A 22,933-nucleotide genomic window follows, 5' to 3' on the forward strand; every position below is an offset into this window, starting at 1 on the left:
GGGGGCGCTTTGGAGAGGGTAGAAAGGGGATCCACTAGCAGAGGCGGATTTTTGCGGTGTGGAGTTTGAAAGCGAGGGCGGCCCTTTGCTCGGAGTGAGTCGCGGAGGGCGCAGAAGCAGAGTCTGTGGTGCTTTAGGCTGCGCTGCGTGAGCCCCGAAGCCGGAGCCCGCGTGGCCCCCTCGCGCCCTTCCGGGATGAGTGATTTTCTCGGTTCCCGAGTCATCACAGAGTGCTGAAGCCTGCAGACGATTCTCTTCCCACTCAAAACCCATGCAAATGTCGTGGCAGAAAGACAGACATTTTGCGATTTAACCGAGCTAGGTTGGAGCCTGAAAGCAATGCCTACGGCGCTCTTGCTGAGACTGCGGCAGGAGACTGAATTCACAGGGCGCCCTCCCCATCCCTTCCCGCCTGGCGACCGCCTGGTGGGGGTTGCTATGAATCCGCTGAGAAATTGGTGCTGTCAGCCTGGAGACCCTTCAGAGGAGGGGTTATTTTGCCCTAAGTGGAAATTAAGGCTGGAAGGAAAGGGTATACTCAAGAACTGCCCGTACCGCGTCATTACCGTGGAATTCAGAAAGACCTTTTGATGGAAGATACAATGGGAGCGCGCCAAAGACTTGAGAAACGACAAATATGTTTTTGGGTTTTTTTTTCCTCAAATTTTTATTATTCTGTTTCTGCGATGCATAGCAAATACATTCCTCGTGGGGGAATTTCATCTTGATCCTTCCTGCACCCCCACCTATACCCAGGTCCCCTTTTCATTCCTTGAAAGAACCAAAACCAATTCTTTGATCAATTCATCCTTTGTATTATGGGTTTGGGGGATCGTAATCTCATTACTTTCTGCTCTAATCTTTATAATTTCTTTCCTTCTACTCGTTTCAGATTTGGAGTATTCTTGTTTTTCTAGGCCTTGAGATACATCATGAAGTTCTTTATTTGGCATCACTCCGTTCTTACTCTGCGTGCACTGACAGCTATGACCTTCCCGCTTAGTATCGTTTTCCTGAAATCTGCGTTTCTTAGATCCCGTCTTAAAGCCAGGTGGCCAAAAGGCCTTGACAAGTTAGGGAACCTGCTGAGCTTGAGTTACCTTGTGTGAGACAGGGAGAATCCCCCTGGAAGTTTGAAAGATAAATGAGCTGGAAAGAGGGAGGGTTTCTGTATGGTCTGAACAAGGGAAGGGATCACATATTGCTGCCCACACCCCACTGTGGTCCTCCCATGGACTCTTGTTTGGAGCAAAGGTTTCAGGGTCCTTCTGGGGTTTTCTTGTTTTGTTTTGTTTTGTTTTGTTTTGTTTTGTTTTAAGACAGGGTCTCACTATGTAGTTGAGACTGACCTGGAATTCACTATGTAGCCCAGGCTGGTCTCGAACTCACAGGGGTCCTCCTGCCTCAGCCTCCCGAGTGCTGGGATTACAGGCGTGCGCCACCACGCCCGACTTTGGGGTTTTCATAATTACCTGTCCGAAGGGTCAGGCGCATCTGTTTCTCCATCTCTTGTTACAGTTCCTCTTTCCGCACTGGAAACTGCTCCTCCCAGTGTGACATCAACACAGAAACCGCACCTTTCTCCTTGACTTCTTTAGGGCCTTTACAAAGCGGGGGAGGTGTAAGGAACCTCCAGGGTTATGGACTGTGCGCTTGAGATTTGATTAGACACAGTCTTTGTGCAACTATTTAACTTGAAACATTGGCGGCTTTCTCAGCTCTTGTTTCCTGACACAGGAAATTCTGTACCATCCAAGGATTGACTTTCAAAGGTAAGCATCTCATTTGAATAGTCTTTAGGGGAGCGAGTGAAGCTGCTCCCCACCAATCAGAGGACACATAAATAATAGCCCAGACAAATTTGAGTAGTTGCCCTGGAAACTAAATCTAGATTCATGTTTCTAATGTGGGTTTTGAGACAGGGCCTTGCTATACAGTCCAGGCTGGGTTTAAATTTATGATCCTCCTGCCTCAGCATCTGGAGCGTACCACTATGCTCAGCAATGCAGTTCCAAAGAAATTTGTCCAACCTTTCAAAGCTAATAAATTTCAGCAGCACTAATGATCAGTAGTCATCTCGTATTTTTTCCGTGGCATCCAAAAGTATCTGTGATTGCTTTTTCTCTTTTCATGGGTTTCAAAGGATGACTCAAATAAGAGTTGGGGAAATAAAACTAGATTTCCTTAAGTGTACTGTCTTATACTAAATTGTAAGTCTTTATGCAGTAATGATGATGGCAATGTGAAAGTTGATTTTTATAGAACATTGTGAACCAAACTGAGATAAGCATGCTACAGTTCATTTAGTTCTCAGGACAATCCTGTAATGAAAAGCAAGTGGAAATGGAAACAAAGTCTTTGCAATTAGGGAAGAGTGAACGGGATGACGGGAGGGCAGGGGTAAGGGGAAAAAATAAGAACCGAGACCTATCATGTAAAGGTACAAGATCCCAATGATGAATGTAACTATTGTTTGCTTTAAATGTACCGATAAACTTAATGGGGGGGGGAAGAAAAGTAAGTAGACAGTTTAAGTGCTCAAGATCACACAGTAATTAAATTAGAAATTATCTTAGATTGCCACCAGATAGGGTCTGAAGAGGTCCCCCAAAGAGATGGGGACCTCAACTTGCCCAAATAAGTTCTTGACTCTTGTCTCAGAAGAAAGGATTTCAGAATTTCTCAGTGAGAGGCATAGGCTGGTTTATTAGGCAGAGTTAGAGTAAGAAAATATGGAAAGGACTTCAGTTTGAGGAGCTGAAAGAGGCACAGAGGAAGATCAGACAGACCTGTTATAAAAGAGTAAGACTGGCTCTCATGGATTTGCTGGTGTTGGCTTGGGTCAGGTTGGTTATTGTCACATGTCTAGGTTTCCATGAGATGATTATTTCTGTTTAGGGCTTAATGAGTTTGGGGGAAATTGCTGGAATCTACGGTGATTTAGGGCAATAGCTGGAGACCTGTAGGCACACAACGGTGGTTGAGTAACCCTGTAAATGTCTTACTTCTCAGCCGTGAAAGGGGGTGAGTGCTTAGATAAAAAGGAGTAGCCAACCTTGTCTTGCCAGCTTTTAGACAGATAGCCTCCAAATGTTTAGCATGCTTTTACTGTACACAGAGCTGAGAAGATTATTAAAGGCCCAGATAATTGAAGGTAATAAACAAGACACACAAAATGAAGGTTGAGCTTTGTTCTGCTTCGAGTTACTTATTATCTGTAAGGCCCAGAAAAGTCACTGTGGCTTTTTTTGTTGTTGTTGTTGTTTGTTTTTAAAGAAAAAACAGCTGTTAAGTCCTTGACTGCCTCAGAAGAAAGCACAAATCATGCTCTTAATGAGTTAAGGGTCTCTTAAAGGGTTAAGGGCCCAGGAGTTTGTCCTTTTTTCCTATGGTGGTCTCTGACTGCATCAAGATTGGCATTAAATGTCTATTATAATTCTAATGGTGCCAGGGACCAATCACAGGTCCTTGTACATGCTAATTATGCAGGCTTACGACCACTGGGCTGTGTGTAGCTCTAGCCCTTAGCATAGAATTATGTGTATGTATACGTGTATGGCTTTTATCCCATGCAAGAGGAGCATGAGGGGAGAGACGGGGCCTTGAAGCACATTTGGAGGGAACCCAAGCCTGCCACAGAGTGGCTGTGTGACCATCACATTAGTTTCTTTTTCTGTGTCTCAGAGTTCAGATGCATGAAATAGTGATAATTATCCCATTTTGAACAAATGCTTTATTTCCACTGAAACATGAGGTATGGGACTGGGAAAGCAAAGTACTTCTCAGAGTGTAAAATATTTTAGATTCAAGGGTTTCTGTCATCTCTAACAGGAGGCTGGAAAGTGGCAAATGAAGTTAAGATAAACTCCATGCTCACTGTGATTTACCAATATTTAGGTTAAAAAATTTGTGTTTTTAAGAAAGTGCTTGAAATATCTGTTTAGGTTAGCTTTACATTTATTAAAAGAGAACTGTAAATTAGACCTCTTAGGTTGTTTTTGGCAGGAATGCCGAAGGCACCCATGGTCAGCAGGTGCTTTTGTCCAGTTGATGTTCTGTGATGAAAATTGGAGGGTAGAGCTTTTTTTTTCCTTATACTTTTCTACCTTCTTTTATTCCAGTAAGCTCTAGTGAATCTGAAAACAGCTGAGTTCTGAAAATATACATACAGTACTTCCCTATTCTCTTTCTTTATTTGGAAATTATTTTCAGAAGACAGCTTTTGGGATGACTGCTTCAAATCTGGTAAAGAGATTCGAACTTATATATGCATATTTTAAGAAATTTTTAAAAAAATATGTCTCAGTTGTCACGTCCTTTGAATTATTCTGTGACCTATGTGAACATCTGTTTCTTCTTGCTCTTAGTTTAAATGAGGCTCTGTGGAGATTTAGGCTTGTGGAAGTCCACACGCCATGAATACTGATATTCTGGGATGTTTTTATCTTGAGATTAAAAGGTCTTCCCTTCATCCTTATGCCCTAGGAATTAGGGCTATAGGTTAGCTTAGCTGGGGCCTCCAGGGTCTTGCTCATTTGAAAACAGCTGTATGCTGTAGTACTGAGAAACAATTTGGCATTAACTTCAAGAGACCTCTGATCTGCTGTGAAAATGGAGATTACTATTTTCTTCCCTTTTGGTTTTCCAAACAATGTTACTTGTTTGGTGGGTTTTGCTTACATTTCAGCTGTCTGTTAATCAAGATAGCTATAGTCATCTTCACCTTACCCTCATCCTCTGGTTCCTCTTTGACTGGTGCAATCTAGAAACCAAATAGATTCATTTTTAGTGTAGGCTGGGCTAGATTGGTGATAATCTGAAACACATTGAGGGTCTTGGTCTAATCCAGGGAAAAGGAAACTCTGTGTGTGTGTGTGTGTGTGTGTGTGTGTACAGAAAATTTAGAACAGATGAGGCACAAACTAGAAGCTATATATGTTAGGAACTGATGAAGGGGAAAGTAGCTATGACAACTGCTACCCAGGTGATAAATGACAGCACATATCTGTAGGGATGCACTTTTGTAAAATGTGATGAGAACAGCCTCAGTCCATAGGTAGCATTTAAAAGAAAACCTAGAGAGTTAGGGGTAGAAGGTATAGCGGTGTCCAAGTAGGATAAGGAAGTCACAGAGTTCTCTTAGGGGCACATGGACAGATGTAGTAAGTGTTGAGCATTAAAAAGGAACTTTCACTGATAGGAATTTGCCTATGGAAAAGTACAGAGAATAGTACAGTATAATGAACATTTTCTCTTCCCCCAGCTTCAGTGGCCAATTGTGACTCATTCATATCCTATCCCCCACTGTTAGTATTTTAAAACAGATTTAAGATATTCTAGCAATTAATTCTAAAGCCTTGTGCATATAATTTTTAAAAGATAGACAAACATCACTGCAACATATTGTTTCCTATCTGTACATTAGGACGTAAACCCTCCTCTTTGGTGCCGATAGAAAGACAAAGTGTGGGCCTGAAGCACTGGCCATCCATGTCCAGTTGTTGGTGACCCTGGCACTGACCCATCATCTTCACCAGCCCTTGATAATTTTTTTGTTTTTCTAGATAACTTTATTTTTACACTTTTTCTTGTTACTTCCTCTTTCTTCTCCACATCTATTTTAGATACCCTTACTTAGCATCCCCATTAGTACTTTCTACTTTTAGCTTTCTCAGATGCATGCAATATCTTTGTTTACAGCCTGATGTGCACCTGATACTCCTTGACCCTTGCCGTCCTTAGGAGACCAGTCCTCTACTCTCCCTGGATCTTTCTGAAAGGAAAGAGGGCACTTCTCATTTCATTTTATAAAACTGTCACTGAGATTGAGACAGAATTCACGTGCCATGTGATTCACCCATTTGGTGTACAACTCAGTAATTTTTAGTGTATTCCCACCATTGCCACAGCTTTTAGAGTAGTTGCAATGCCTTGGAAAGAAACCTGGCACTCTTTAGCTTTTTCTCCATCTCTATTCCAAGCAACTGCCAATCTACTTTCTGTTTCTATGGTTTCACCTATTCTGGTCATTTTATGTGCCACATAATTATGTAGTATATTAAAATGGCTATATAATTACATAGTATATTACATAGTATATTATGGAATTTTATATAAATATTAAATGTTTTGGGGCCAACTTCTCAATTAGTATAATATTTTCAGTGCTTATCCATGTTGTAGCATGAATCAGTACTTCGTTTCTAATTGTGGCTGAACAACGTTCCACTTTGTGGATGTAGAAGGTATTGTTTATCTATTTATTTGCTATTGAACATTTAGATTGTTTTTTCATTTTGCCTATGATATGGTGCTATAATAATTCATGTATAAGTTTTTGTGTGAACATATATTCTGATCTCTCTTAGGTGTGTAGATTAACCAGATCAAAGGGCAGTTGTATGTTGACTATTTGAGGAAATGCTAGACATTTTTCAGCCTGGCTCCTCATTTCTTTTGCCCATAGAAAGAAATCTTGTCATTTTTTAAAGTTCAGGAATCCACCTTGAACTCTGGGTAAATTTCTGGATTTATATATATTTTTATAAAGTCCTACTTAGTTATCTAGTTACGTTTATGTATTATTCTGTCTTTGTTTATTTACTATTGTTTTCTGTATGAAAAGTTTTTATATAGAACATTAAATTACCTTTTCAGTGGATCCCAAAATAGAGGTCGTACACCTTTAGAGGAGGAGATGATTTGTTGGAAAGCAAGAACAAAATGCTATTTTCATGTGTGCTTTATAATTTTGTAGTATATTAAAATAGCTGTGTGTTCATAAATATTTTTATATTAGATTTTTTCCTCAAATATTTCTTTTTATACACATAATAGGTAACGATCATAAAAGCTGTTGCAGATGCCAGGGATTTAGCTCAGTGGTTCCGCTGCTTGTTTCACAAGTGCAGGGACCTGACCGAGTTCAATCCCCAGTACCAAAAAACAAAGCTGTTGCAGCAAGATGATGTCAGACATACATGTCTAATGCTTTCTCTGTTTTGCTTTGAGGTCTTGCTGTGTGGCTCAGGCTGGTCTTGAACTCTTGGGCCCTCATGACCTTCCCACCTCAGCCTAAGTGCGTGCTGTGGCCCCCAGCCAGCTATGTGGTTCTTAGGCCCATGTTTTGTGACAAATATGACACTTCTTATAATTTCTTTGCTAATAAAAGTTTAAGTATCTTTCTGATTTCATTCAGCCTATGTGCAAAACGTGAACTCCAGTGGATAGAGCTCTGGATCAGGTGTCAGATTTATTTTGGTTCCATTTCTGCTGATGACTAATGGAGAAAGTTAGGGAAAACACCATGGTGTTCACTGTGCCGAATGGAAGTGGTAAGGGTGACTTACGCAGTGACCATAGGAAGCTGGCCATTTGTGTGCCTTGTGTGTTTCTGCACTTCTTTTAGGTGAAGCATCTAGCTTTCTCTAGTCTTTGCTTGGATCTTTCCCACCTTGCCCTAACCCACCTATTACTGTCAGTTGCTTTTAGTCATTCCTGTGTTCTCTGACATCAGACCTTCAAACCTCAGGGTCAGTTAAAGAGGAATCCTGTTGATGATGATGGCACTCAAATACCTTCACAATAGAGCACCGTGTCCTTCCTGCTGCCTTTGTTGCAACATGGTGTTCACATGGCATTGGTCATGACGTCACAATTGAGTGAAATTGCAGACTACCCTGATTCCTGGCTGCCTTGTGAAAGCTGTGGATTCACATTATTGAGGATCTGAATGGTTTCTGTGTGACGTGGTGGTTTCAGAGTCTGCTAGTGTCCTTGGGATGTGAATCTTTGCTTACAATCAAAGCAGGAAGGGAAGTAGACATGAAGAGAGACAGGAACGGATTCTGGGGGACTGTGTTAATGTCTTAGTTCTCATGCTATTGTCAATTAAAGCTGCTTTCATTCTCTGATTATTTGCATTTGTTTCTTATTGGTCATGCTTAGCAAGGTGTTTACAGTGGATTTTACTTGCAAAGTTGTGGAGAAGAGGGATCCCTTGCAGGCTACTGCATGTGCCTGGAATAAGACATTGGAATGTGACATAGTACAGCCATTCTGGAAGACAGTATGGAAGTTTCTCACAAATTTGAAAATAGAACTACCATATTATCTAGCAATTCCACTCCTGGAGATATATCCAAAGGAAATGAAGCCAGTATGTCAGAGTCATCTGCACTCCCATGTTCATCACAGCGAGATATGGAATCAGCTTGTGTCTATCAGGGGATGAATGAATAAAGAAAATGTGATATATACATCTGTCTGCCACCATTCAGCCTTAAAAATGTAAGGAAATCCTGTTATTTGTGACAATGTGCATAAACCTGGAGGACACTATGCTAAGTGAAATAAGACAGGCAGGAAGACAAATGCTGAGTCAGGTAGGATGGTGAATTATCTGTAATTTCATCTTCTTGGGAGGCTGAGGCAGAAGGATGGCAAATTTGAGGCCAGTCTGGGTAACATGGCAAGACCTTATCTCAAAATGAAAAATAAAAAAAAGGGGCTGGGCTTGTAGCTCAGTGATAGAGCTCCTGCCTGGCATGCCTAAGGTCCTGGGTTCAATCCCCAAGGCAAATACTATAGGATCTCACTCATATGTGGGGTCAGAACAAGCTAAATACATAAAAACAGAGAGTAGAATGGTAGTTACCAGGGGCAAAGGGTTAGAAGAGGAGTCGGGTAGATGTTGGTTAAAAAATATGAAATTTCAGTTAGATAGGAAGAATAAATTTAGGAGATTTATTGTATAATGTGGTGGTGACTATAGTTAACAATGTATAGTAGATTTTAGGTGTCATCGCAACACATAAAAAATAAACGTGAGAATACATATATTAGAACAATTTAGTCATCCATAATTATGCATATTTCAAAACATCATATTGTACACCATAAATACAATTTTTCCAATGCAAAGTAAATATAAAAAATGAATTTTATCTTTCACCATCAATTCTTTTTTTTATTTCTATTTCCTCATATATTGGATTTTAAAGAGATAACTGGAAGGCATTTTAGGTCATGACTTTGAATTTCTTCTAAAGAATAGCATCTATATTTGACTTTCTTTGTTGGGCAATGATAATAACCAGCATGGCCCTACTTAGGTATAATCTATCTGTTTGTTTGTCCTCTCGATACAGCCGATGAATACATTTATCAAGCACCTATTATGGGCTGGGTTTTAGGTTCTGGATACAGAGTAGTGTCCAAAGTAAGTTTAAATAACAGCTGCCCTCATGGGTTTTACATTCCAGGCAGCAATATCTTTGAAGTTAGGTAAAACAGGTTCCATGCAAAGGAGACAAACGGAGATGGGGAGGTAGCTGGGGGTGAGAGGAGGGGAGTTGTTCTTTTTACGTGGTGATCAGGCTGGACTCCCTGGGAAGGTAGCCGTTAAGGTGGGTCTTTATTCTGATGCTCCCAGTTATGTGTTCTGTGAGTAGTTAGTGTCGGGACAGAGAAAGTCCTAAATCTGAAGCACTTGTGTCTGCTCCAGGAGTAACTTTAGGACTGTTAGATGTGCCCAGTGTTGCCCTGCCATGTGACTCCTAGCTGCTCAAAGACAGAAAGACTTTGTGAGGTCACTGTAGAGGTCACGCTGGCTCATGCCCCTTCCTCAAAGGTGTATCTTTGCAGCCCTTGTTGGGGCTGTGGGGTCTTTCTGGTGCCGTAGTCATTCTTGCCAGACACCCTTCTGATGGAGTCAGGAGGACTGGCTGGGATCAGTGTACCTGCTCACTATCTCTCCTAGCCCAGGACATACGCTGAGTTACGTTATCCCAGTGCTACCAAAACAAAAACTGCCAAACATGTAGTAGATGCTCAATAAATATTTTCATTGACCCCAAGCAATGTCGCAAATAACACCCCCAGCTACTATGTGGTGGCCCCTGTAAATTACCTAGTGCTTAAAGATCAAAACATGGTGAGTTGGCCTGCAGTCCCTGAGACCTGGAGTTGCTTGTGGCCCGGCATGACTCCTCTTGTCAGCCTGCCTCTCAGGAGGTCATGTGCCGAGTGTCCAGCCTTGCTTGCTTTTCTTTCTCTCTCTACCACTGCTTGGTTGTGGTTCTGAAGCTCTGTAACCTATTCCAGCTCTAATACAGTCTGATTTTATAACCTGGCAAAGCCAGCACTTGCTGGTAATTTGAATGAAGCAAAAATACATTTATTTAAAAAAGTAAAGCCAGCATCTACTTCTGAAAATTGCATTATAAGGGAGTCTGTTTTTGCTCAGGGCACTAAGAAAAGGGTTAACAGTGTGATATCTGAGAATGAAGTAGGGTTGGTGTGGCTCAGTGCCATGGGAGCCCTTCACTCTGTAGGCTTCTGTGTTGGGCAATTTGTAGAAACATAGACACGGTTTCCTTAGTGAGTATAAAATCTGAAATTACTGGATAGGAGAGATGTGTGACAGAGAGAAACTGGAGCACTAGGTGGGATTTGAGGTCAGGAAAAGGATTCCGAAGCACTTTGGGATGCTGAGTTCTGACAATTGACACATGCAGCCCCATCTTGTGTATGTTGTGAACAGTAACATGGGGCTTGTGCAGTACTTTCAGAAGATAATTTTCAGGAGATGGTTTCAGTATTTTGTGAAGACTTTATCTCCTTCGCTTGTGTCACTCCAAAAGCTGTGACCTAGAGTACAGAGCCTCCTTTTTCCCCATTGCAGTACTGGGTGTGAACCATGGGCCTTTGAACTCTTTTTCTATTTTTTAATTTTATTCTAAGTCAGTAAGGTGCTGACACTGAGCTTGAAATCAGGATCCTTCTGCCTCAGGCTCCCAAAGTGCTGGGATTGCAGGCACGTACCACTATGCCTGGTTAAAAAACCAAGCGCTTCTGAGAACAAGATTTATATGTGGGTTCTTCAGTGTATTTGAATTTATACCATGTCAGTGTAAGCACTGAGTGACAAAAAATTCATTTCTTTAGAAACATGAATTCAATTCTATCCCTGTATGAATAATACTGGCTCAGTAATAGGATAGTTGTTCCTACCACAAAGGTAGTTTTTTCTCTGTCTTGGTTTTATTTCTGCTGTGTTGGAAGTTCATTTGGTGTATAAAAACAAAAATTTTTTTTTTTTTTTGGTACCAGGGATCGAACTCAGGTCCTTGTGCTTGCGGGGCAGGCAGCAGAACCACTGAGCTAAATCCCCAGCCTTGGTCCATAAACATTTATTGAGCCCCATATACAACTCTAGGTATGGGGTGTGTTACCTGGCAAAGACCAGAAAGGTCCTTGCTCTCATGGAGCTTATCATTCAGGTTAGGGGGTGCAGGGTGGAGAGACTGACAGTACAGGAGCTAAAGAAGGAAGCTCCAGGAAGTGAGCACCCCTGTGCTGAAAACTGAACAGGGTGATATAGGAGGGGAGACCAGGGGACTGCCTGCAGGGAGGTAGTTGGAAAGCTTTCTGTGAGGAAGTAATTCATAACCAGGGCCAGCTGTGTGGTCATCTGGGGAGGAGCATCTCAGGGTAAAGTTTCCTGGAACTTTACACCTGGGGTGAGAGAAAGCTCTAGTTCAAGGGCTTTGACTCTCCGTGTGGTTGGGACTCTCCGAGTCTGCTGAAAGAAAGAGAAGCTGGCAGGGCAGTGCATGTCCAATCTGAAGGACAAGGTAAGAAGCCTAGGATTTGATTAAGGGGAGGACATGCTGATTTGGGCTCACAAAAGAGCACTCTGACTACCTGGGGCTGTGGGCAGGCAAGAGAACTGGAGAAGCCCGCTGGCCAGCTGTGGCCTGATGTCACATGACTTAGACTGAGGTGACTTCAACTTGGGTGACAGCTGTAGCTGGAGCCTGCTGATGGAGCTGGGAAAGGGTAGGGTCAGAAATGGCTCCTACCTGTTAGGCTCGGGTGAATGGGGATGTGTTTCCTGAGGAGGAGGAGAGCAGGGAAAAGCAGATTTGGGGGGGAAATCGGTGTTTGTTTTGGATGAACGAGGTGGAGATACCACCGGACAAATGTTAACTAGGAAGTAGGATGTGCCAGCCTGGAGTTTAAGGGCAGTCAGACGTGAAGAAGTGCACGTGGGAGTCGTCTCTATACATACTGATGCCATGTAAAGCCATGGCTGTGACCTTGAAGCCTTGACCACATGCCCGTCACCTGGGCTAAGCTCTGTCTCTCAGTTTTTCCTTGGCTGGCCTCGCTTTTGTCATCAAAGATGCACAATGCCAAGGGCAAAAGGAGAATAGTAAAAAGAAACATTTGGTGGACCTGTAACAATAGTTGACAAGAGTCTTCTCATTGGTGATACTCTCAGCATTTTGATCATCACCTTGTTTTCCAAACAAAACAGAGCTTCAAAGTGAGTGAATTATATTAAAGACGGGTTCTAGATTCACAGTGTGCTCTTTAAATGCCATAAACTAATATATTTTACTGGATCTATAGTATAAATAAGTTACACAAAGAAAGTTTTTAATGCTGCTGATTTCCTCCACCATTTTCTATGCCACTAGCCTACTTTGTTGAAATGAACTGAACTAAAAAGAAAAAAACAACCTAAAACTAAGAAATTATGAAAATGTGTCTTTACTTTCTGATACTATTTGCATTTTGGATTAGATATTTAATTGTGGTGGAATTATTTTGACATTTGGATGTTTTACATTTTTAGATGATCTTTGTGGCATCTTCATTTATTTTGTTCCTTTGCAAAATGTTTCCTGTCTCTGTAGGTTTGCTACTAGTTTTATGCCTAGTTCTTTTTTTTTTTTTTTAGTCATAAATACATGTGTAATTTACTGTGTTGTGTGGAGCAAAATTCAAAGTTTTGTGGTTTTTTGCCTTCTCAAAATAATTTGGGGTAAGAAAAAACAGGAATGAAGCTTTGTTTCTCTTGACAGATTCTTGCTCATTACAGGCCAGCTGTTCAGACCTCCAACTGGCCATGTGGTGAGCTCAAGGACATCAGTGGGTAGGACGACAGCCACTGGAGAGCTCGACCTGTCCGTTCACACGTGTTCCCCCGACTCCAGCCTGGCAGGATGGTGTCACAGTCCATGGGCTGGCAGGATTTTCCTGTGGTCTCCTGGGAAGGGATCAGCCGTGACTCTGGAGACACCGACAGTTTGCCCAGCTTCCAGGATACAAGGCCCTCTCCTTGCCAATTAGATATCAGGTTCGCAAGGCACAAAGCCGCCTGGATTATTCCCCCGTGCATGCGGCAGCCTCTGAAGGACTTGGGCCCCCAGCTGCCAACAGCAAGGCACAATGGGAAGCACTTCGTGGCCCATGCTGACTCTCCCTTGAGCCCTTCACTGCTGTCCCTCATTGACCTGGCAGAGACGTCATTATCTGAGGATACCACAGACTCTGACAGCACAAGCAGTGCTCCCGGCTCAGGGGAAAAGAATAGCAGCTTCTCCTTGACCTCCACAGAGGAGTTGGAGAAGCTCGCAGGACAGCCTCAGCAGGCATCTCTGTCCACAGGCTCCAACAGTTTGGCCACTTCCCCTTCGCCCGAGGTTGACGGTGCTGTGTTTGAGTCTTCCCACTTGATGGCTTCTGAGGACAAAGGTATCATTAGCCAGTGTCACTTCATTCCCATCTGTTCACCTGCTCCCTTGGCTCTGCGTCTAAGGTCTGCCTGTTGTGATCCCCTTAGAACGTGGCTCCTCAGTTTCTGCTTTGACTGTGAGCAGCCCATGAGCTCATGTAGTGTGATTCCCAGCACAGGCACCGATGGTCACAGCAGGAGAGCAAAGACTGTTCTTAGACTGTAGAAGGAGGTCATCTTTTCCGTTTAACAGAGTTGATGATGCCGTTTGCTGTTTTTGAGCTGGTGTCTGCCTTGTGGGACGTACAGCTCACGAAGCTATTCTGCATCAGAAACATTTTCCACTCCGTGTGGGTGGCAGGAGGCTTTTCCAGACAGTCAGAAGGAGCTCCACATCCGCCATGCTTGTAGGGGCCAATGAACTTGCCTCACCTGTCCATTTACCTGTACAGATTGTGGTGAGAACACATTAAGATAAAAAACAATGCCCACAATCCTCGTAAAGACTCTATGAAGCTTTTATTTTATTGAAACAAGACTTGCATTGCTGAGGTGTAATATACATATTCCTAAAATACTAAAATCCCTAACATGGGCTATTCCGTGCAAAACACCACTGAAAAGTTGATTACTTATTCAATGAGGCATGCTTATTTTATTTTTAAACATGCTCATTATGTTTATAACAACAATGTTATTTATATTTAAAATATTAATCATGCTATATTTATGCTTTGCATTATTTGTATTTCTATAAGAACCCTAGTTCAAATCATTGATAAATTTTGTTCCCTCAAATTAATTTAAAAAGTTGTCTATTTGCCTGCTCCTTTTCCATTTATGTATTTATTTATTTCTCACTAGCAGGAACCCATCTTCCTCCTTATTCGGTATATAGGGTTCATTTCTTCTATTGGAAGTGTTTGAAAAATCAAAGGTAATGACAATCTTTTGTACATTATTCATAGCTTAAAGTTAGCAGACTTTGGACAGTCTTTCAGTGGCTAATTTTGAGATAACAACCAAATTACAGTAAAGTACAAGCCTTTTTTTTCTATCTTTTGCTCGTTTGCCTCGATAGTTCTCAAGATAGAAAGTGACATGCAGATTTAGTGGTTTCCAAGTAAGATATTTATCTGCTGTTAGATTCTGTCATGGAAGCAAGCCTTCTCTCTCACAAAATGTCAGTGACAAGTTATAATCTGTCACTGACTGAAGATTTTCTTTGGGGCCTATATATCCTAGCCCAAAGTATTTATACTGTACAAGTATCTTTGCAACTTAAAATTATCCTGTATCTCACCCCTCACCAAAAAAATCCAAACACAGGTGCTTTAGCACTAGGACAGGGACTTCTGGTGATCCTCAATACCTTTAAAAGCATTTCTGTACCAAGGACAGTGGCACATACCTATAATCCCAGCTACCTGGGAGATTGAGGCAGGAGGATCAACAGTTCAAGGCCAATCTGGGCAAATTAGCAAGATCCTGTATCAAAATTTAAAAAAATAAAAAGGGCTAGAGCTGTAAGTCAGCAATAGAGTACTTTGGAGGCCTGGGTGCCAATCCCAAGTACTGAAATGTAAAAAACACCCAGGCATAGTGACATACGCCTATTCTAGGACTCTAGGAAACTGAGGCAGGAGAATTGAATGTTGGAGCCAGCCTGGGCAATTTAGTGACTTAGTGAGACACTATCAAAAAGTAGACAGGGCTGGGGATGTGGCTCAGTGCAGAGGTGCTATGTTAAATCTCCAGTTACACACACACACACACACACACAAATCAAAACAAAATAAAACTATTCAGTGTTTTGAGAATCTCTCTGAAACCTGGTAAAGATTTTTTCCATGGGGTTAGAAAGAGAAGTCCTGAATGATCTAGTTCTTTGTTTTAGGGCAGTAATGGAAAGAACAGGCATTAGCCACTGCCACATGGGTATTCCTAGGATCACTGAATGTCAAATGGTAGCAACAGGGGTTTCCTTTTCTAGAAAATACCACCAGAGCCTATAAGCATCTCCTATGGCTGTAGAAAACAATCTCACCTTTCCCTTTCTGTGTTCAGCATCTACATGTTTATAAAGCACCTTCGCATTCCTTGTCTCTTTAAGATCCTAATAGGTAAAAAAATCCAGTTTATTGCATGAGAAAATTTTGTAGCCCAAGCACAACTGTTCCATTCTGTCTGTTTCTTGACACTTTTTCCTCTGTGCTTAGATCTGCACCTCTGACCTGTGGACTAAATGCTACATTTTCTGTTTTCATCAAGAAAGTTTTATAAATAGGTGTTTGCTCACTAAATTGGCAGAGAAGAACAGTATCCACAGATACAGTTTGATAGCTTCTTATATTCCTATAATATTCCATGTCTGCTCCTTTAATGGAAAAGTTCACCAAGCCAGATGACTTCTGAAGCCAAGAGGTCCCACATGTTTCATGCAGCAGCCACTTTCCTGAACATGAGCCAAGGCATCTGAGTAACCCTGCTTGCACTGCTGTCAGCCTGGGAACTTATTCCCACCAGAACATTTGCAGCATTTCATTCTAAATCAACAGGTTGGGATAACTCAGTTCTTGTAGCTGTCATAGAAATCTTTGCTTTCAATGCTGCAGTACAAAGTCACATGATGGTGCCCATTTTGTTGGTGGTCATTGCCAGTAACGAGGTGGCTAAGAGAACAGAGATGGATGATTCAGCAGAGTGCACTTTCTGCAGCTTCTTCTTGGTTTTGACTACAGGGACATCATTTTAGAGAAGCAGTGCTGGGTTTTTTGCAGATGCTTTTGTGTGAGTAACAGGAAGCGTGGGCTCAGCTGCACTGAGTTGGAGAAGTGATCTGGTAATTCACATGGCCTTGCTTCTAGACTGTCCCCTCTCACCTTCCCCATCCCATGTGAGCATTTCCCATGACTTTCTGCTTTCCACCCTCTGTGTCATGCCACCTCCACCCACCTCAGCAGGGCTCCTGTACCTGAGGAAACTTCCGGTGGATCTTGGAGACCTACTAACATCTCAAGGGTCTTTCTTCCTCACTTACCCTGTTAGAATAGTGCCAGTTGTTTTGCTTTTAAAAGCTGCACTCTAGGATTCATTTGTTTTCTTAGGTAATCTCTGAACTTCCTTTGCTCCATCTTAATAACTTGGTATATTGGCAGGTGCTGTGCAAGGCAGTAGAGGAGCCATTTCTTTGAATTCCTTCTTACCTGATGTATTCGTGCTGCCTGTGGACACAGAAAAGGTGAATACTGTCTTCTTTGTTAGCACTGATCATCTTAATCCCTTAAATAGTGCTGTTCTGATTTAAATCTGTAAAAGTAGCCTTGAGGAGACACAGTAAACAAACAGGGGTCCTTTTGGGATTTGATTTGTAGATCTGTAGAAAGTGATAGATAAACCCCAAAAAGGTTTCAGGCAGGTTCTGCTCAGCTGGAGAACTTTTTATTTGTTTACTTATTTGTTTTTCAGTACAGAGAATGAGATCCAGAAATGAGACCCTGAACTACATTTCAAAAACATTTTTTAAAGATTTTGAAACAAGGTCTCACTAAGTTGCTACATTGTCCAGGCTGGGCTCTCACTTGCAGTCCTCCTGACCCGGCCTCCCACAGTACTGGGATCACAGGCCTGTGCCATCATGCCTGGATGGAGAGCTTCCCGTGGTTGATGAATGCTATCTGCTATTAGGCCATCACCAGCCTGGGGTTTCTTGTTGCAAGAAATTCAAGAAAATGTGGGTTGTCTGCTGACTACAACAGGATAAACTTTGTGTCTGGGTGATGTGTGTTATGAGTTACAAGTGACCCATGACAACCCAGTTAAGTGAACACTGAGATTTATATATATGAACTTCACTTACATGAAACTTTGCAGTTTTTCAAATCTAAAATACTCTCCATGAGAAAGGGTTGATTATGCTAACGAGTACTTTCACTGATTTTTTTTTTCTTGCAGGAAAATGCCCATTTTTATGTTGCAGATATAATTATATCAGAAATGGAGAAAATGAAGTGTAGCATCCTGAGTCAGCAGCAGACACAGATCTGGGCCCCAGATGAAGCCCGCGGGTCACTTGGGAATGACCAAGCTGACTCTGAAGCTGCCTTTTACACCCACATGGACCAAAAGCCTGGGTCTTCCTCTTCTTCAGATAGTGGCTACGAAGGCAAGTTGGGCAAAGGTGGGGAAGTTTTATTCTTCACACACATCTTTTCTGATATATGTCTGTCCCTAAATCCTTCATCTAAAACTTCTTGGCTGGGTGTAGTGTCACAGACCTGTAATTCCAACATTCTGGGAGGCTAAAGCAGGAGGATCTCAAGTTCGAGTCCCACTTGGGGCAAATTAGTGAGACCCTGTCTCAAAGTAAAAATAAAGGGCTGGGAATGTAATTTAGGTGTAGGTCCTGGGTTCAGTTACCAGTACCACGTATATACCTACATACATGACTTCCTTTCTTCTTGAGTAACCATTGAGGTCACACCCTTAAGTGAAATAAATAGGACACACATGTGTAAATACCAAATAGTTTCTCTGGTGTGAGAAACTGAAAGTGGAAATGAGGACCAAATTATATAACAGATGATGCGAAATAGGAAGAAAAGGTTCAAAGGGGAAGGGGAAGTAGGGGTGGGGGGAGAGGGAAAGAAAAAATATGAGAAAAAAAGGAAAAAATGGAAACAAAGCTTTTGTAAATAGGGAGGGGTGGAGTGAAGGGGAACGGGGAAAATACAAGAGCCAAGATGTATCATGCACAGGTACAAATTCCCAAAGATGAATGTGACCATAAAAAAAAAAAAAGAAAGAAAGAAAAGGAAAGCAGAATAAAGTCCAAGAAAAAACAAAACAAAGCACAGGATTTGAAAAATGGATGGAGCATGATAACCCAGAATAAGGCAAATGGGCCTTGCAGGAACTGACAGGGATTACAGAGGTTACTCAAGAAGAGTACCTAAGCTGGCGACAACTGTTAGCATTTGCTACTTTCTTATTATTTCCTAAATTCCCTGCCTTCAGTTCTACTTTTTTGTATTCTATTTTGGCAGATTTTGTGCACTGCCCAGAAACCCTTACTACCTCTCAGTTGACATCTCCTGGGTCTTTGCCTTTAGCCCTGCAGTTCTCAACTTAGCATTTCCTTTCTGTGGCTAGGACTTATTGAACTTGATGCTATGGCTGGCCCACAGAACCTCTAACGTAGCATTCATTTCTGGGTGGCTCAGAACACTTCATTTTCTCCATTGCTGATATAATCATAGTGGGTATAGTTAACCTCTGACTTACTATGTCTGAACCAGTTATTTTTACTCCTCCACACCCCTTTCCTTCCAAAAGAGAAAAAAATGAAAGCTCATTTCTCCACCTTTACATCTGCAAAAGCTCTTATTTCCAGATGAAGCTACATTCACAAGTGTTTCTCCACTCCCAGAGTCTTGTGTGTTGTTTTAGTTATTTTTCCCATTGTTAAGACAAAATATCTGACGCCCGAAGTTAAAGGAGGAAAAGTTTTATTTAGCTCACAGTCTGTAGAAGTTTCAGTTCACAGTTGTTCGGAGTTGGCTCGCTCCAAGGCAGCCTTGCATGGCAGAGGGGCACAAGAGAGGAGAAAAGAAGGCGGCAAAGCAGCACAGTGGTGAAGAGGCAGCACATGACCACAGCACATGTCTAAAGGCAGATTACTGTTAGGAAACCTCCAAATATTTTTATTTCACTTAATTATAGTGAATGTAAAGGCACAAAATAGCTTCTTGCATTTTTTTAATCCTTGAAGCTGAATTTTTAATAATTTTGAAGTAATTTATTAGCCTTTTTATTCCCAGATGTGTGTTTGATTGGGTGCTGAGGTTGCATGTTTTTTTTTCTTTTTCTAGGTTGTGCTGTGTTACAGGTCAGCCCAACGGCTGAAGCACCTTCTTGCTGTAGTGTGCTGAAAGAGGCCAGCAAATGTGACTTGGATGAATTTGCCATTTTAGGTTAAGATTTGGAAAAAAATCACTGGATATGACTGGCTGTCTCCTTCTCCCTTTTACACACATGTACCAATACTCATCACACACAATACCATGCATTCAAAGATGCTTACCCAAGAGCAGATTATGTCTCTGACATTAAAAAATAGTTGTTTTTCTTGCTTCAGATGTCTTGATAGCTAATCTCTCATCTCACTTGGAGAATTGAATTAAAAAGCAGATTTTCACTGTGATCTTTTATCCTTTTGCTCTCTCAGTTACATTTTGGATGAAATCTCGCCTTTTGTGGCTATCTGTGGTCTCCCGAAGTTGTCAGTAGTTAATTTGCAGCTGGCCAATTCCCTGAATGTGCAGTTCAGAAGAACCTAAAGCATGGAGATACTGCATAATTGGTTCTTTCTGAGATTCAGGGAGCTAGTTTTATATTCTAATAAAATGCACTATGATTGAGTGAAACAGATCCAAACTCTCACTACTCATTTTTCTCATTTTCCCACAGAACCTGGAGAATTTAATGAGAGCACAGAAACCCATCGATGTTCCTGCAGCTCCTCTACAAGGTATCTATTGTCCACATGCAGCCTCACCTGATCCCCTGAGAACCCTGGGCCTCTGACACCGCGGACTGGGTTAGCCAGTTCTAACGAGGGGAATAATATAGAAATCAATCCAGCACCCCACACACATTTGCAGCCAAGTGTTACTACAACACAATAACCTGAAACAGGTAACTTTTAAAGAGAAGAGTTTTATTTAGCTCACATTTGGAAGTTCAAGGGCGTGGTGATGACATCAGCTCGGTTGCGGTCAGGGCAGTGAGGGCAATGGGGGCAGCGTGTCATGGGGAAAGTGCATGTCAGCCCAGAAGACGGGTCCTGCACCCCTGATGACCTAAGCACCTCCCGCTAGGCCCATTTCCCAAAGGACTAGCATCTCACAATTGGGGCAGTACTACACGTATTCTAGCCACGAACTCCCAAAATCTCTTCAAGGGTTTAATAGTGTACAGGAGGGTTCTGTACACAATTTCATTTACTTCTTATAGAAAAAGCTTTTGTTACCAGAGACCCTGGTCCTGGTCTCCTATAAGCCAGTACAACATCTGCGATATAAGAAAGTGGGAGATAGAAAAAACACACGGACAGAGACTTGAGAGAAACTGAATCTTGGGCTGGTGTAAGCCAGTGTTTGTTCATTCCAAGCATGAGGAGGCAGGAAGCTGGGCAGGCCTTGGGACACCTGCTGATAACAAGTCAGCAAGCAGGACTGTGGGATGAGGGCACAAGTGTATCTTTGCTGAATTGTTAATTTGGAGGAGAAGAATTTAGTTGAAGTCAGTTGACCTTGAGAGGGAGTGAACTCAGCCAAGCCTTGCTACTTCCAAGGTAACACAGCCAAATTACGGAGGGGCAAGAAGCTTGTGCCATAATAGCCTGCTAATACTGGGCAGAGGGGTCTGCTACAGCCCTCAGGAATTGGCCAGGAAAGATTCATGTATTTCTATGTATTTGTTTTTAAACGCCATTATTTAGAGAGCTAGCAACTCACAGGGTGCTCACAAAGGATGTTTCTCAGGTCACAAGGCTATTAAATAACAAAAGTAGGGCTTCCTTGCACCCAGGTCTTCTGACTAAATCCATTGCTCTTTTCCCCACACCTCCAACTCTCAGTACCCTAATGAAGAACACATGCTCTGTTCATTGAGCATGATACAAAATTATTTTGCACAAGACCCCCATTCTGTGATTGATGTGTGGTTTCACCAGACAGCTTCCCCCAAGTTATATAGATGGGATAACAGTTGAAAACCTAAGGAAAACCCTGAACATATTTCTCATGCATGTAGTTTTCTACTTTTTGGATCTCTTACATTTCAGTGTTGCTTATGATCCAGACTTCAATTCTGCTGAGCGATTAGCCAAAGAGTTGTACCAAGTATTCCAGAAGTGCTGGATATTTTCAGTAGTCGATTGCCAGCTGGCAGGTTCCCCGAAGGCAGCCAGTTCAATAGTAAGTATTAACATAAAGTGACTTTAAATCAGAAGTTCCTAAATTCTCATTGGGCCTCACCCATTGACTTCAAGTATGTTTCCTTGTTTGGTCTCTGGGTGCTGGGGGAAACTCAAAATGAATGACAGCACTGGCATATATTGAGTACTTACTCAACTGTAAAAGGAATTGTGCTCAGCAGTTCACAGTTCAATTCTTTATATCTTACTGGTAGATGCCTTCATTATTCTCATTTATTTCATTATTTATTTATTATATCATTATTTTTCAAAGTGTTGGGCTCAGACCTGAGCAGGGCTGGTCAAAAGCAGAGCAGGAGCCACGCCCAGACTGCTAATTTGATAATTAACTCTCCTTCCCTCAAAGATGTGCCGGCCAACCCCTGGTGTACAGGAATTTGTAAGGAAGGATGAGAGCAGAACAAGGCATTCTGGGAGTTCAGGGGAGGGAGAGTTTAATTTTATCAGGGGTAATTAGGAAATCTGATTGGAGATCTCGCAACTTGCTAGTTTTGGGTGGGACAGCAGTGTGGCAGGTGAAAATGCAGGCAGGTGTTCTTGGCAGAGGGCAGCGGAGACAAGGGGAGGGTCCTGGCAGCCTGCTGAGCAGGGACATCGTCCAGTTAGGTATTGCCTGTTTGTGTGTATCCATGAGTGGTTAGACTGTGGAGGACATGGGATGCTAATTTGAGGGATGACAACGAAAAGTATAATGGTTCTGAGCAAAGATTTATAAGGCAGCGAATGTCCAAGCAGAGCTGTTTCTCAGGAGCCTGACCACAGCAGGATTCCAGCTGGCAGCATCTGTTGGTCTGCTGATCTGAGGTGAGGCTTCTGCTTCTCATGAAATATTCCAGGTCAAAAGGACCTATTTGCAGTAAGTTCAAAGTCTGGAAGTGAACTAAAAATACAAAGAAAAGTCATCTTAGCTGGGTGCCACAGGGCCCTTGTTCTTTAGTTCAGCTGAAAAGTTTCAGTTTCTCACAGTACATTTTAGGAAACATATTTGAATGTTCTTTTTGGCTAAACTCTTTAAAAATGCTCATTTTAGGAATCCTTAAATCTTCTCATTTGATTTGCAGGTTGTAAATGAAGAGCATGTCCGAAAAGACTTTGAATCCAGTATGGATGTACAGGAAATTAAACTTAAGTCTAGGATTGGAGGGACTGAAGACTGGGTGCCCCCTAGATTTCAAATCATATTTGATATCCATCCACCACTCACGTGAGTATGGGCTGCTGCCTGGAACGCAATCCATTTAAAAAAGGTGGGATGAATGGAATGTGCTGAATGTCTATAATTTTGTTCAGATGACTGCAGAACCTGGAAAAGCTGTTGCTGCTATTAATGCATAACATACTGCTATTATTGGTCTTTTTATATAAATATAAATATATATATATACACATATATATGTATGTGTGTGCAT

General features: G+C 42.0%; 1 protein-coding gene across 8 annotated transcripts in view; it reads left to right on the forward strand.

Annotated features, from left to right (window-relative positions):
• Positions 1-22,933, forward strand: part of Rubcnl (rubicon like autophagy enhancer) — a 41,842-nt gene that overhangs the window by 1,077 nt on the left and 17,832 nt on the right. For 2 of the 8 annotated variants that reach the window (XM_010637013.3, XM_010637019.3), the window contains exons 2-7: positions 12,873-13,545; positions 16,684-16,766; positions 17,480-17,705; positions 19,994-20,054; positions 21,372-21,504; positions 22,586-22,728. In XM_010637013.3, coding sequence (XP_010635315.1) covers positions 13,014-13,545; positions 16,684-16,766; positions 17,480-17,705; positions 19,994-20,054; positions 21,372-21,504; positions 22,586-22,728 — 1,178 coding nt within the window. In that variant the 5' untranslated portion in view covers positions 12,873-13,013. Of the gene's footprint in view, positions 1-1,400; positions 1,773-8,192; positions 8,290-12,872; positions 13,546-16,683; positions 16,767-17,479; positions 17,706-19,395; positions 19,498-19,993; positions 20,055-21,371; positions 21,505-22,585; positions 22,729-22,933 lie in introns of those variants that run through there. The other 6 variants (XM_010637022.3, XM_010637015.2, XM_010637016.2 and 3 more) reach the window with 6 other exon arrangements.

This window comes from Fukomys damarensis, unplaced genomic scaffold (assembly GCF_012274545.1).
Source record: "Fukomys damarensis isolate Sample0158 unplaced genomic scaffold, DMR_v1.0_HiC HiC_scaffold_38, whole genome shotgun sequence".
Taxonomy (NCBI): domain Eukaryota; kingdom Metazoa; phylum Chordata; class Mammalia; order Rodentia; family Bathyergidae; genus Fukomys; species Fukomys damarensis.